At 42.8% G+C, this 15,590-nt stretch overlaps 2 protein-coding genes across 2 annotated transcripts; both read left to right on the top strand.

Annotated features, from left to right (window-relative positions):
- Positions 1-3,504: 3,504 nt before the first annotated feature.
- Positions 3,505-4,473, top strand: LOC309354727 (olfactory receptor 11H6-like; the record flags this gene model as incomplete). Its single annotated transcript, XM_081884990.1, has 1 exon — positions 3,505-4,473. The coding sequence occupies one exon, from the start codon at positions 3,505-3,507 to the stop codon at positions 4,471-4,473; it is 969 nt and encodes a 322-aa protein (XP_081741116.1).
- Positions 4,474-9,299: 4,826 nt separating this feature from the next.
- Positions 9,300-10,250, top strand: LOC309354726 (olfactory receptor 11H6-like; the record flags this gene model as incomplete). The annotated part of the gene is made up of 1 exon (XM_081884989.1): positions 9,300-10,250. The coding sequence occupies one exon, from the start codon at positions 9,300-9,302 to the stop codon at positions 10,248-10,250; it is 951 nt and encodes a 316-aa protein (XP_081741115.1).
- Positions 10,251-15,590: the final 5,340 nt, after the last annotated feature.

Raw genomic sequence — 15,590 nt, 5'->3', positions numbered from 1 at the left:
AACACACATTTGGTAAGTTAAAAATGATTTCCTTACAAGCTCTTCAAAGGTCAGATTCATGTGCTTTTCCATACAGCAGCAAGAAAAGACAAGCAGTTTGACTTAGGTCACAAAAAGGGGTAAAAGTTTCTAAATGATTTGTATAGAAACACAAAGATTGCTTGCTAAAGCACCCAGTCCAGATATCCTTATGGTTGGTTACATGATGGAAAGATGGGAGAAGAAAGAGATTAGTAAACTTTTCTCTTAAGGTGAGGGTGTGTGACCTAGCTAAGCCTGGCAGGACAGCTTACTCTATGGTCTTAAGCCTTTTCTCATTAATTAGGTAAAGGGACCGGACCCCTGATCGTTAGGTCCAGTTGCGGACGACTCTGGGGTTGTGGCGCTCATCTCGCTTTACTCACCAAGGGAGCCCGTGTTTGTCCACAGACAGCTTCCGGGTCATGTGGCCAGCATGACTAAGCCACTTCTGGTGAACCAGAGCAGTCTACGGAAACGCCATTTACCTTCCCGCAGGAGTGGTACCAATTTATCCACTTGCACTTTTGGGCATGCTTTTGAACTGCTAGGTTGGCAGCAGCTGGGACCGAGCAATGGGAAGTCACCCCACCACGGGGATTTGGACCGCCAACCTTCTAATTGGCAAGCCCTAGGCTTTGTGGTCTAGAGCACAGCGCCACCCGCGTCCCGCATTAATTAGAGTTAAGCATATTGGTTATACGAGGCTAGATTTATCCCACTCAACTTGGGCACCTTTAAAACAGGATTAGACACATTAATTGAGGATAGGTCTATTAATGGCTGCAAGCCACAATGGCTATGCTCTTTCTCCCCTGTCAGAGGTGGTATGCCTTTGAATATCAGGTGCTAGGATATAGGAAGAGTGCTGTTTCAGGTCTTGCTTGTAAGCTTCCTATAAGCATCTTGGTTGGCCACTGTGAGACCAGGTTGGTAGTGCCAGATGCATCAGAGGTGTTTTTAAGTGCCGTTATTCCAATTTATGCCTGGACCATATTTAGATAATGTGTAGAGCCACCACACAAGAAAGAATATTAGAGTAGAGTTAGGAAAGCTTTAGAAAAGGGCAACTGAAATGATGGAAGGAACTGGATAGACCCCCTATGAGGAAGGGTTACAAAATTTAGGGATTTTGAGTTTGGAAAAAGTGGTATAGTGGGACATGATAAAATATTATAAGATGATGTATGGTGCAGAGAAAGTAGTTGCTGTGAAGGTTTTCTCCCCTTTTCATAACATTTGTGGCCATCCAAAGAAGCTGAATGTAGGAAGATTCACATGACATCCTGTATAAAGTTTGCAGCCACTACATTGATGGTTGCCAACATGGAAGTCTTTAAAAGAGAGTTAGAAACATTAATGGAGGATAAGGCTACCTATGGTTACTAGCCATGAGATCTCTGGGACACCTCCACTGCTGGCAGCAGAATGCCTTTGAATATCAGATGTGAAGGCCTGGGGGAAAATGGGGGGAAACACTTTCTGCCTCTTCCCACCCCCTCCAATTTTTGGGTCAGTGTGTGGAAGCACCTCTCTTTGGGGAAGGGGGCAGCCCAGAGACCTGCGGCTGCCGGGAGGACTCCCAAGGAGAAGGGAGAGGAGGCTGAGAAAACACTTCCCAAGGGAGGGTGTTTAAAAAAGGGTGAGAGGCTGCCGGTTCTGCAGGCAAGGGGTGTCATAACCGGGCTCCTGAGGCCCACAGGGATGCCTCAGAAAGAATGTTGTTGGTCAAGGGAGCTGTAGACTCAGAAATGTTGAAAACCTCTGTCCTATTACATTATTGAATCAAGATCAAAAAACATCTTCTTCTTTTCTGGCATCGCAGCAAAATTTGGTTGTTAGAGACTCATCCATTCTGACCAAATGGGGTTTATCCCCTGCAGACATATTTTCGACCCTATTCGAAGATTGCTTGATGTTATCTTTACATCACCGTCATTTCGCCTTACTCTCTTTGGACTTTAATAAAGCTTTTGATTGCCTGGAATGGCACTATCATCTTATCTTTACATTTGTATCAATTGGGATGTTATTTTATTTCAGAAAACTCAAAATTGTATGCTAATAATATGGCCATGATTCAGACAGATTTACTTTCAATCCCTTTCCCAATGACCCCTAACATGAAATTCCCTTTTCACAACTGCCACATACAGCAGTTTCATGAATCTGCCTATTACAAGACCAAAATCTCTTTCCTGGTCAGTTCCTGCCAATCCAGACCTAATTAGTGTGTATGTGAAGTTATGCCTCACTTTACTCTTATTTACTCTTTCTCTCTTAATACACTTTCCTTTGTTTTTATGAGACCCCTTGGGAGCTCCTCACAATACTGTTTCTAACACCCTGAACAATTTGGCATCTTCAGTTCAAAACAACAGACAATTAACTACCTGTGGAAATTTCCTGTGTTTCACCACAGCAAATTAAGACGGCGTGTCCTCAAAGACAGTCTGTTTTGGTAGATAATGGTAATATTCCTGAGATGCACGTCCCTAAGGGCTGTTGAATATATAACATCAGCATCCAAGCTTTGGTCCACAGGCAGAACAACCACATCTTTCCACCCAACCCACAAAGTGGCACAGCTGAAAGACACCAGAAGCAACTAGGTACTTCTTTCACACACAACACACACTGCAAACTCACCATTGGGGTGAGCCTTCTGCTGGATGGATCGACCCCTTGCATGCTGTTCAGGTAAAGAAATGGAAACCTTTACTAAGGCAAAGTAGATTGGAGTGAGAAACAGAGGGATGCATCTCTTCACAAGAGATAAGATTATGGGGAGGGAATGTTGATACACCATTATAAAATATCCCATGTGTGAGAGAAGGAAGAAATAAATACTATTATTTACTTATCTTTTTTTCTGTACCATTTCTATCCCAGAGGGTCCCAGAGAAGCTTACAAATCAACACCACCACCAAAAGAGAGGACCTGCCAGAGTGGAAGTAACAAGTATTCAGTTATTCCATAATCTGACATACCATTCTGATAACAGTGGAGTAACTTTTCTTCCAGATTCCACCTAAACACGTTTTAGCAGATGTAGGTGAGTTTAGAATACTTGGTAAGTGCCTTGGCTCAATGACAGAGCAGCCATTTGACATGCAATGGGACTCAGGTTCAAGCCATATAATCTTCAGTTAGGACTTGGAGAGAGAGACCCCTGACTGAAAACCTCAAGGGCTGCTTCAAAACAGTGTGGACAATACTGAGGAAGATGAACCAGTGGTCTGTCTTGATAGAAGGCATCTCTCCATATGATTTTATTCCTAATTATTCAAGCTCAGTGCTATTAATCAAATCCTTAAGATTACATAATAACACTATTTTGGTCCCAGACTAGAATATGCTGTGTACCTATATCTTGGCTACCAACATTTGTTTTTAAGTTTCACTGTGTTTATCCTTGTGTTATTGACAACGGTATTATGTACACCACTTAGTGAGTGTTTGTGATAGCACTTCTCTCATTCAGGATGGAGTTCGCCAATAGCAGCACAGTTCAGGAATTCATTTTGCTGGGCTTTCAAATTGGGCAGCAGAAGCGGCACTTGCTCCTTGCCATTTTTGCTGTGCTCTACATCCTCACTTTGGCTGAGAACATCACCATAATCTTGCTGGTCCATGCAGATGTCCAATTGGCCCGGCTACCCATGTACATCCTGTTGAGCAATTTCTCCTTGCTAGAGATATGCTACGTCTCCACCACTGTGCCCCGTATGCTCTTTGACCTGGCATTCCCATGTGGCGTCATCTCCTTCCATGAGTGCTTCCTTCAGTTCTACATCTTCTTCTCTCTTGGGCACACAGAGTGCTTCTTCCTGTCAGCCATGGCTTTGGATCGGTACTTGGCTATCTGCCACCCACTGCATTACCCACAAATGATGTCTCACAAGTCCTGCTACGTCCTGGTGGCCACTTGTTGGTGCTCTGGCTTTCTATGGCACATTGGTCCAGTTATTTTGATCTCCAAGTTGTCCTTCTGTGGCCCCAACATCATTGACCACTTCGTGTGTGATCCGGGGCCAATTCTGTCACTGGCTTGCCCTCCTGTTGGAAACATACCCATTATATGCCAGTTTTCTGTGGATGGTCTCATTGTTCTAGGCAACCTGTTCTTTGTTGTGCTGTCCTATGGTGCTGTGATTCTCACCCTGATGAAGTCTTCTAGACGAGGCAGTCGGATGAAAGCCTTCTCCACCATATCCTTCCACCTAGTGGTGGTCACCCTTTTCTATGGCACGGTGGCTGGGATGTATGTAGTTCCAAGTGGAGAAAGTCAATCACATGTTACTAAAGTAGTAACACTGTTCTTTACTGCAATTACACCATTTCTGAATCCTTTGATCTATTGTTTGAGGAATAATCAGGTGAAGGAGGCAGTGGGCAGGTTGCAGAGGAGGAAGATAGGACTGGTGAAGAGAAAGAGTCAGGAGGAATGGTGAAGACTGCCTCCCTATCCTGACCCCTCCAGAGGCAGATCAGGGGGAAAGTTGGGAAATAATGGAAGAGGAGGAGACAGGACTAGAACGGCAGCTGGCTGACATGATGTATTTAGAAACCATTCCAGACCCCTCATCTCCCGTAACCTGGCGAGCCTTAAAAGTTGGAGATCAAAGAGCTCAAAGACAGAGGGCACCTAGCAGCACCAGTAGAAGTGACAAATGAGGAAGTGGGAGAGACGGGGGTGGGGTGGGGGTGGACAATGCCATTGTCCAAGAGGCTGGGTTATGTAGCCTCTTTCTGTAACATTTAAATAAAAAAGGACGGTAAAAATCTTTCCCTTGTCTTTATACTTTCTTGGGCAAGCAGCTGGGAGCTGTTGACAGCATCCTGACAGATACATTGACTTTTTGCACGAAAAAGGAGAGAAGGAATATTGAAAACAAACAACAAACCAAGATATCCAGCCCTGCAATGAGAGAGATAATGATCAGATGTTTACAATTTGGACAAGAATGGTCTATTCCATTCCCTGTCACTATTCCACTGCAACAATTGGTCAACATTTCATGCCTATTGACCACATTCTTTCACTTCTCTCCACTGCCAAACTCTAAACTCTTTTCCTATCCTATCACTTTCACTATTCCAAGCACATGTTCACCACCTCCCAACCTGACACATACTTTAATTCACATATTATACTTTACCTTCAAAGCTCTCCCTTATCAGTTAGCAAGTATCCCAGAGTGAGTGAGGGGGGATTGGCTGGCAGGGGTGCAAATCAAGGGGTCGGTGCCAGCTGATAACAGTGAGTGGGTGAGCGGTTGTCCCACTTCTTTCCCTGCTTTTTTCCACTGAATCAGAGAAAACGTCAGTCAGGTTTTCTGCAGATTGACGTACCTTGATTACTCTAATATTGCTACATATACTTATAACATCATATACACAACCACCAAAACCCTACAGAGGGTGCCTTAACATTTTGTTTGTTTTATAAAGGTTTTATACTTCCCCAGGCCTAGCAATACCCCCTGTTATGCATGAGCCCCTTTACATTTAGGTCCAGTCAAAGGCGACTATGGGATACAGTGCTCATCTTGCTTTTCAGGCTGAGGGAGGTGGCGTTTGTCTACACACAGCTTTCTGGGTCATGGGACCAGCATGACTAAACCACTTCTTGTCTAATGGAACACCATGACGGAAGCCAGAGTGCATGGAAATGCCACAGTGGTACCTTTTTATCTACTTGCACTGGAGTGCTTTCAAACAGCTAGGTTGGCAGAAGCTGGGACAAAGCAACAGGAGCCCACTCCGTAACATGGATTCAAACTGCTGACCTTCTGATCACAAGCCCAAGAGGCTCAGTGGTTTAGACCACAGCGCCACCTGCGTCCCTCCTCTGCATGAGCCATTCCATGTTGGTTGTATAAGCAGCAGAAGCAGCCATAACTGGAAGTAATGTGGGGGGCGGTCACAAAAATGTGACATGTAGATGATGGTGGAAGCCTTCAAAGCTCTCCCTTATCAGTTAGCAAGTATCCCAGAGTGAGCGAGGGGGGATTGGCTGGCAGGGGTGCAAATCAAGGGGTCTGTGCCAGCTGATAACAGTGAGTGGGTGAGCGGTTGTCCCACTTCTTTCCCTGCTTTTTTCCACTGAATCAGAGAAAACGTCAGTCAGGTTTTCTGCAGATTGACGTACACTCTGATTCAGTGGGGAGGAGCTGGATTCCCTGGGGGAAGCAGTGAGACAAGTGGGAAAATGCTCGGATCCAGACCTAGAAAGCAGAGGACCAGCAGAAAACCTCATGGACCTGAGCTTTCTAGACGTGGGACAAGTGAAAGTATCGGTGAGTCCATCATCATGTTCATCAATTTCAATGCATTTTCCCTGACTAGGAATAGCATTGGATACAAAGCCCTTCACACTCACGTCTTCCATATCCAGCTCTTCATTTCTTCCTCTCCCAGTTAACATTTTCCTTTTTTCCTTTTTCTTTCCTCACAACATCCTGTGGGCACTGGGCTTGTTCAGTAATCTTGTGGCTATTTTAGGGGACCCCCTTCCCCAATTAGGGTGTATTAGGAGAAATACTCCCAAAATACTGATGATTACTTTTAACAGGATTTCTTTGTTTCCCCTTTTATCTCAACCCCACCCCCCTCCCCAAAAATTTTGGCTCACATCAGTAATAGACCATCTCTTATTATTTGCTGGTTCTGTATAAAGTCCACTTCTCCCCAATATCCACACTAAAGCACAAAGTGTTTTCCCAAACACACATTAGATGGGTGAAAATGTATTTAAAATAAATAAATAAATAAATAAAACAGAAGTTCCTGATGCAGTTGGATGGGGGTAGCAGGACTGCCATAATCCTGATGTTGCTTACCTCCAGCTCCCATCAACCCCAACCAGCATGGCCAAAGTCCAGGGATGATGGGAGTCCAGGAACAGCTGGAGGCCCACAGTTTAGCCAACCTTGCAGTAAGAGAAGGAAATAAAGGAAAGTCAATCAAGTGCCTCTATCAGCTTGAGACTCCATAACACAATATATCCATTTGGTTGTTCTAATAAATCCCTTTGCAGAACCCACAAAAACACCAATTACCCGAGGAGGCTCCCTTGTGCTTCCGAGGGAGGCAATCAGTCTCCAAAGAGCTGTTGTTTTGGTGAATACTAATGGCATTGTTCTTGAGGGGCTCATTCACATGAGCCACCATATATATATATATATATCAGATGCATTCAACCTTTGATCTGTGCACAGGCCCATTCATTCTTCTTGCCAAGTCCCACTGTAAAACACGTGGAACAACATACTCATCCTGGTTTGTGACACAACATATATGAGATGCCTTCAGGGTGGTGGATCAACACATGGAATGCTACTGAGGTGCCAAATAAGTCAAATGGGGGAATAGGTAAGAATATTAGAAGGTGGATCTGAATAGGTGCAACTATTGGCCAGACTGGGCCGGTAAGGATCTGATTCAGCATAGCAAACCTTTTCACTCACTGTTCCTTTGATCTTCCTCCGATCTTATTTTGCAACTGTTTGCTTTTCATGAGTTTGTTCCAGTATGGGAAACTTGGTAGCTGTTTCTGTATTGTGTTGTGGAGAAACAAAAGAAGTCCTACTGTAATAATTTGTGCTTGCTTCCAAGCAAAGGCTGTTCCACACCTGTGTATTTTTGAGACCGTTTGTCCAAGATGCTTAGAAGAGTGCAGGGTACAAGGGGAACATGTTATTATCAAGCTGGATAAGGCCATGGCCTCTCTGATGCAGCACCATTTTCCCACAGTGGCTGAGAAGACACCTGTGGGAAGCCTGCAAGCTGGACATGAGTGCAGCAGCACTCTGCCCACCTGCAGTTGCCAGAAACTGGCATTCACAGTCATAATGCCTTTGACAATGGAAGTAGAATGCAGCTATTATGGCTGGTAGCTGTTGATAGCCTTGTTGTTTAGTCGTTTAGTCATGTCCGACTCTTCGTGACCCCATGGACCAGAGCACACCAGGCACTCCTGTCTTCCACTGCCTCCCGCAGTTTGGTCAAACTCATGCTGGTAGCTTCGAGAACATGTCCAACCATCTTGTCCTCTGTCATCCCCTTCTCCTTGTGCCCTCCATCTTTCCCAACATCAGGGTCTTTTCCAGGGAGTCTTCTCTTCTCATGAGGTGGCCAAAGTATTGGAGCCTCAGCTTCAGGATCTGTCCTTCCAGTGAGCACTCAAGGCTGATTTCCTTAAGAATGGATAGCCTTGTTGATAGCCTTGTCCTCCACTAATTGGTCTAATTTTCTTTTAAAGGGGTATAGTTTGGTGGCCATCATTGCCTTCTGTAGGAGTGAGCATAGCTGTCAACGTTTCCCTTTTTAAAAGGGAAATTCCCTTATTCCGAATAGGATTCCTTGCAAGAAAAGGGAAAAGTTGACAGCTATGGGAGTGAGTTCCACAGTTTAATTATGTTTCATGTAGGGTGTGAATCAGTTGTTACTTGGAAGTGACACAAATCAATACAGCAGGACTTACTTTTGCAAAAGCATGCATAGTTTTACACTGCACACCAGGCAGCAGCATCATACTTTGTTAAGAATGACTCTTAAACAGGCAAAGACTCACAGCTGTGATAGGCAGGAAGGCAGATGTTACTTCCTTTTGGTATATGTAAATCTCTCTGTTATGTTATGTAAATCTTTCTGTTAGGGTGAGACTGTCTTTCCAGAGTGGTGCTTACTCTGGTTATCTCCCGCTTGGACTACTGCAATGCGCTCTACGTGGGGCTATCTTTGAAGGTGACCTGGAAACTACAACTAATCCAGAATGTGGCAGCTAGACTGGTGACTGAGAGTGGCCGCCGAGACCATATAACGCTGGTCCTAAAAGACCTTCATTGACTCCCAATATGTTTCCGAGCACAATTCAAAGTGTTGGTGCTGAACTTTAAAGCCCTCACCGGCATCAGCCCAGTATATTTGAAGGAGCATCTCCACCCCCATCCTTTAGCCTGGACACTGAGGTCCAGCTCCAAGGGCCTTCTGGCAGTTCCCTCACTGCAAGAAGTGAGGTTACAGGGAACCAGGCAGAGGGCCTTCTCGGCAGTGGTGCCCACCCTGTGGAATGTCCTCCCACCAGATGTTAAGGAGATAAAGAACTATGCAACTTTTAGAAGACATCTGAAGGCAGCCCTGTTTAGGGAAGCTTTGAATGTTTGATGTTTTATTGTGTTTTTAATATTCTTTTGGGAGCTGCCCAGCCAGATGGGCGGGGTATAAACAAATTATTATTATTATTATTATTATTATTATTATTATTCAATTGAAGATGGAACTGGCCAATGAAACTGAAGTCACAGAATTCATTTTGCTGGGATTTGGAGGTGGACAGGTGAAGCGTTTGCTGCTGCTCCTTTTTTTGACTGTTCTTTATGTGCTCACTTTGGCCGAGAATCTGACCATTATCACACTGGTGCTTCTAGACTCGCACTTGTCACGACTTCCCATGTATCTCCTTCTAAGCACCTTCTCCTGGCTGGAGATGTGCTACATGAGTGCCACCGTACCTCGCATGCTCTTTGATCTGGTGTCCCCTCATGGGACGATCTCTTTCCAGGCTTGCTTCTTCCAGTTCTACATCTTTTTCTCTCTTGGTGCAACAGAATGTTTATTCCTCTCAGCCATGGCTTTGGACAGGTACTTGGCCATATGCCACCCACTGCGCTACCCACAAATTATGTCCCAGGATGCCTGCTATGCCCTGATGGCTGCTTGCTGGATCCTTGGCTTCCTGTGGAACATTGTCCCAGTAACTGTGATCTCCAGGATGTCCTTCTGTGGACCCAACATCATCAACCATTTGTTGTGTGATCCTGGGCCACTCCTGTCTCTTGCCTGCCCCCCACTTGGAAATGCTCCTCTCATCCACCAGGTTTTTGTGAATGTTATGGTTTTAGGCAACTTACTTTGCATTCTGCTGTCCTATGACACTGTGGTTTTCACACTGATGAAAACCTCTAACCAAGGCAGTCGTAGGAAGGCTTTCTCCACCGTATCGTTCCATCTAGTAGTGGTGAGTATTTTCTATGGTTCTGTGGCAGGAGTATACTTAGCTGCTCCAGGTGGAGAAAGCCACTCAGATGTGACAAAGGCAGCAACACTTTTCTACACTGCTATCACACCTTTCCTCAATCCTCTGATCTATTCTCTGAGGAATGATCAGATGAAAGAGGCTGCGGGGAAGTTGTTGAAGAGATTGGAGAAATGGAGGTGTATTTGAAAACATGGATAGCATGGAAATGTTGCAAAGCAAAAACAGAAATGAGTCTTCCTACTGGTGCAAAACCTGCGTATCAGAGAGAGGGCAAGCCTAGAACCACGATGCATTGGGAGGGTTATCACTTGCATTGCTTTGTTTGTTTTACGTCAGGGAGCAATGATATCCCCTACCTTCATTCTGAAGTGGCATAATCCATCCTGCCACCTGATGATTTTATCACCTCATTTTCCTGCAGGAAGAGACCAGAACTCAAAGTGGGGACAGAGGTAGGGCAGAGTCTGATGTTTACCTGGTAGCTGAGTGGAACTACAAGGACATCTGCTGTCAGCATCTGAATTTCAGACACAAATGTTAACTAGGCAGAAACTCTGAGAGAATGTATTATGCATCTTTCCCTCTAATGCTGAGCTAGGGATGGGCCATTCTAATTATTCTGTATCCAAATCACACACACCTCAACAAACAAAAGAGAGGAATCTGCATATTTGAGGCATGTAGAAGTAAGTAAAATTCAGTGGGGGTGGCGGGCAGAAGAGAAACTCTCCCTCCAAAAGAGGGCAGGGGATTCTGGTTTGAGGAATGTCTGACCGAGGTGCTCCCCCGCTAGTTCCCTGCTAGTGAAGAGTGATAAGAGATAGTCAGGCTGTCAGTCTGACTATCTAACCCCCCACCCCCTCAGAATTAGCATGCCCTCGGATGTTCTGAAGAGGCACCTGTCATTTGTCCTGGGGAAAAGAGAATATTTTTGAGGGACGTGGAGGAACCCAGAACAAGGATTGTTTCATCAGCTTGACACTGCATAAACCACTTTTTAATTAAAAAGCTTCAGGTCTGCACCCTCAATCTTTTACTTATTATAGAAATAGGGAAAGAAATATTAATTGGACAAATTATCTGGCAATTAAACAGCACAAAGGTCATAATTTATTTTTTTGATGGTTGTAAAGTAGATTAATCTTACAGGCTGGAATTCTTCTCAGGAAGCATGAATGATTGTTTACTTAGAAAGATTTTAAAATGACCTATAACTCCTGACAACTTTTTATTTCTTGCTTTTTATTCTGTTACTTTTTACTCTTCTTTCTTTCTTTTTTAGATTAGATTGGTTTTTATTGTATTATATGTTGAAAACTTTCAATTAAGATACTTTGGGGGAAAGTGCCGTTTGACTTATAAAGCCTTAAATGACTCAGGATAGTAATACCTCAAGGATCGCATCTCTCCATATGAACCAATCTGGACCCTGCTATCATCATCTGAGGCTTTTCCCTTGAGAAAGTGACAGCGCAAGACTGCGATGGCTCTCCTTTTGTGAAATGCTCTCCCCAGGGAAGCCTGCCTAGCAACTTCGTTACATATCTTTAGGCACAAGAAAAAGATGTTTCTCTATCACCAGGTTATTGACTGATGTTTATTATATACTCTGTGTTCTCATTTTGTGTTTTTCTGTTGTGCATTTTTCTGTAATCTTTGGATGAAGGGCGGTATAAAAATTAAATAAAGAGCTGTAATAATAAAATGAAATACTTTAAAGGGATCATCCTAAGTGAGTACATGGAAATCATGGCCCATTCTCTAACAGAAGCTTTCTTTGATCTTGGAGGGTATGTCACTCATTACTAATAAAAGACATTCGAATGCAATGGGCTTCAGTTAGGTCAGCTAGGCTGATTCTTTGTTGTCCTAATTAACTGTCCCTTGGTATTCAGTTCAGGCCTCAGTAAAATGATATAGCATTTGGGGAAAAAGATACACCCCAGTAAGCCCAAACTGGAAGCCAAGATGGAGAAGATCTCCACAGCCACCATGTATTTTCCTTTTGTGCTCAGGTAGGTTGGGACAAAGGACAGCCAAACACTGCAAAAGACCAGCATGCTGAATGTAATGAACTTGGCTTCATTAAAGCTGTCAGGCAACCTCCGAGCAAGAAAAGCCACCATAAAGCTGACAGAAGCCAAGAAGCCCATGTAGCCCAACACAAAGTAAAACATAAGGACTGACCCCTCATTACATAGCAGAATCATTTCTTTGATCATTGTATGCATGTCTAAATCAGGGAACGGGGGAGAGGTTGCCAGCCACACAGTACAAATGGTGGCTTGAAAAAGACAGCAGGAAAGAACAATGGAGTTGGACAATGGTTTTCCCACCCACCTTCTCATCTTGGAGCCTGGCTTGGTGGCCATGAAAGCCAGAACCACAATGATGGTTTTGGCCAATATGCAAGAAACTGCCACAGAGAAGATCATGCCAAAAGCACTTTGTCGAAGGAGGCATGTCAGTGCTCCAGGCTGGCCTATGAATAGCAAAACACAAAGGAAGGAAAGCAAGAGGGAGATGAGGAGAGTGTAGGTGAGGTCCCGGTTGTTGGCCTTGACTATGGGAGTATCCATGTGCTTCAGGAATATTCCAAGAACCAAAGCAGTGAGGAGAGAAAAGGAGAGAGCCAAAGAGGACAAAATTATGCCCAAAGGTTCTCCATAAGACAAGAAAGTTATTTGTTTTGGAAGGCATCCATCCTGGAAATGGTTTGGATGTTGGTTCCCAGGACATTCAAAGCAAACATCCATGTCTGAAAAAGACAAGACAGAATTAAATACATGTAAATCCATTCTGCGATGCTTGTACCGTAGAGCCTTGAATTATGATGCAGAGAACAGTTGTAAAAGAGATATCCTTTTATTTAGAATTAAAGCAATTTAGAATTATCAAGCAATCTACACCTGGGCCAATGTCAAGAAGGTAGCAGTCTACAGGTCTGAAGTTTTATCCCTAACATCCACTATCTGGCTAGCTGGTTTGCCAGCTCCTTCCATTCCTAGGCAGTGTGATAGCTTGAATCCTTTTGATGGTGGTACATAGCTGACAACACATGAGACCTTTGTTACCATGCCAACACTGGCTAGTCCTCTATTACCAAGCCAGATTCAAGGTCCCTGTGCTAATTTGCAGAGCCCTCAACTCAGGTCAAGGATATTAAAGGAACAGCCCGAACCCTTCTATTCCAGCTTGATGATTGAGGTCATCCATAGGAGGATTGCTTATCCTGAGTTATTGGGACCGCATCTTTATTGTTATTGGACCTAGTCCTTTGGAATATTCTTTCCATTGTGAATCAGAAGGCATCTTCTATAGTAAACTTTAGGCACCTGAAACCTTTTTTTTATGCTAAGCATATTGAGACAATTAAGAAAATATATTCCATAAGAATTAAGTGGAGATCTGCTCCTTTGTTGCTTTTTAAAGCCTCCCCTGGCACACTGGATTAGTGCATTTGGCTGTTGACTAAAAGATTGGAAATTTGAGCCATTGTTAATATACTTGCATATTTTTTGTGTCTGTATGTGCATGTCTGTCTCTGTGCCTTTTTGTTGTCATTGTAAACTAATGTGATATTTTTAATTAATTTGTGCTATGCAAGTGGTTTTTATGAATAAATACTTAAATAATATCCCTGGTTCTGATAAAATTCCTACCCAATCCCACTTCTCCCATGTTATTCAGATTTGTACACCACATACAGATCTCAGTGGTGATAAGAAGCAATATCCTGATATAGCTTTTGAAGGGTTCACAGTTTAACTCCTACCCTTCTTGTTTGAGATCTTCCCTTCTGGACATGGAAGACAATCGTAGCAGCAAGAAGGCTTCCCTTCCTTCTTGGTCCGACTGTAACCTAAATGACAATTCTCATTGCACACAGAAGGAGGTGGTGTCTGTACATAAATAAAAGAGATAATAGTTTCATGGATTGCATCTCCCTGGCTCATAATGGCACAGCAAAGGTGGTGAAATACACAGTTTAAAAATACAACAATAATATAGGAAAATGCATTTCCCCCCCAGAGTGCACCTTTTATGTAGAGAGAATTAGAAAGAAACTTCCTAGAATTTAATGTTAATGTTTTGTCAAAAATGTATATGATGCTATTAGAATGGGAAACAAAAGATGAACAAGTGAAATCTTCAATGATATACTGGGCAATGGATTTTGGTTATAATATTGAGATAGAGGCATGGGGGTGATTGTGAATAATGATACAAAGTTTACAGCTATTTATAATGTGAGGGAAGATTATATTAAAATGATGTATAGATGGTACTTAACACCCAATAGACTTGCAAAAATGTACAAATCTGAATCTAGTAACTGTTGGTAATGTATGTGGTGAATTCGTAGTAAAGTAAAAGCCTACAGGTGAAAAAATGCTTAAGTTAACCTTTATTAAGTAACCAAAGGCTTTTATTTTGTGAATACAGTGGTGCTTCGGTTTATAAACTTTAACCATTTCGGAACTCCGTTCTTAAACCGAAACCATTCTTAAACCGAGGCATGCTTTCCCTAATGAGGCCTCTAACTGCTGGTGCCCTTCCATTGCTTGGCTTCCGTTCATAGACCGAGGTAAAGTTGACAAACTGGAACACTACTTCCGGATTTGTGGATTTCGTAAACCGAATAGTTCGTTAACAGGACTGTTCGTAAGCCGAGGTACCACTGTAATGGGATTAGAGTTACCTAATATATTTATGTATGTGACCACTGCTGCCAGAAATGCCCAAAGATGGGAAAAATAAAATGTCCCAACAGAAGAAGAAGGGTTACAGAAACTAATGGACTATGCAGAAATGGCAAAACTCGCGGGAAGAACAAGAAATCAAGAAGATCAAGTTTTTAAGACAGAATAGAATTCATTTATAGTATATTTACAAAGTTATTGTAAACAAATTAAGACAGTAGCAGGGTTAATGTAAACAACGTGCAATAAAAACAAGAAGAAGAAGAAGAAGAAGAAGAAGAAGAAGAAGAAGAAGAAGAAGAAGAAGAAGAAGAAGAAGAAGAAGAAGAAGAAGAAGAAGAAAACATAGTGGATAAATAACAAATTGGTATAATTTGGATATGCAATAAACTAAAATTTAAAACAAGGTACCACAGAAAAAGGGGAGTTGAAATAAGAGAGTGACTGCCTGTGATTTATTTTTATTTTTATTTTGTATATTGTAAAAATTTAGAAATAAAATTATATATATAGAGAGAGAGAGAGAGAGAGAGAGAGAGAAACATAACCTTTGTCCCTTGCTTCAATGGCCTGTCTGTTTAAAACACTGTCAGGTGTTGATTGTCCTAATTCTCTGTGATTCATACAATATTTCAATATTTCTTGCTTCCAGTGTTAACTCCCCCCGCCCATATGTTTCAGCTTTAATATTTGCTTTCTATGGTGACATTTGTTTGGTCAGGTTCAAAACATATTAGTTTGCATGTTGCATTCCTGTGAGCATTATCTTACAATATCACTACCTTAGAGACCAAATTCATGAAGCAATATTTCTTGAACTTTT

Source organism: Podarcis melisellensis (genome assembly GCF_964234715.1).
Source record: "Podarcis melisellensis genome assembly, chromosome: 13".
NCBI classification, from domain to species: domain Eukaryota; kingdom Metazoa; phylum Chordata; class Lepidosauria; order Squamata; family Lacertidae; genus Podarcis; species Podarcis melisellensis.
Note: the sequence above shows the minus strand (reverse complement) of the source record. Positions and strands in the feature narration are given on the sequence as shown.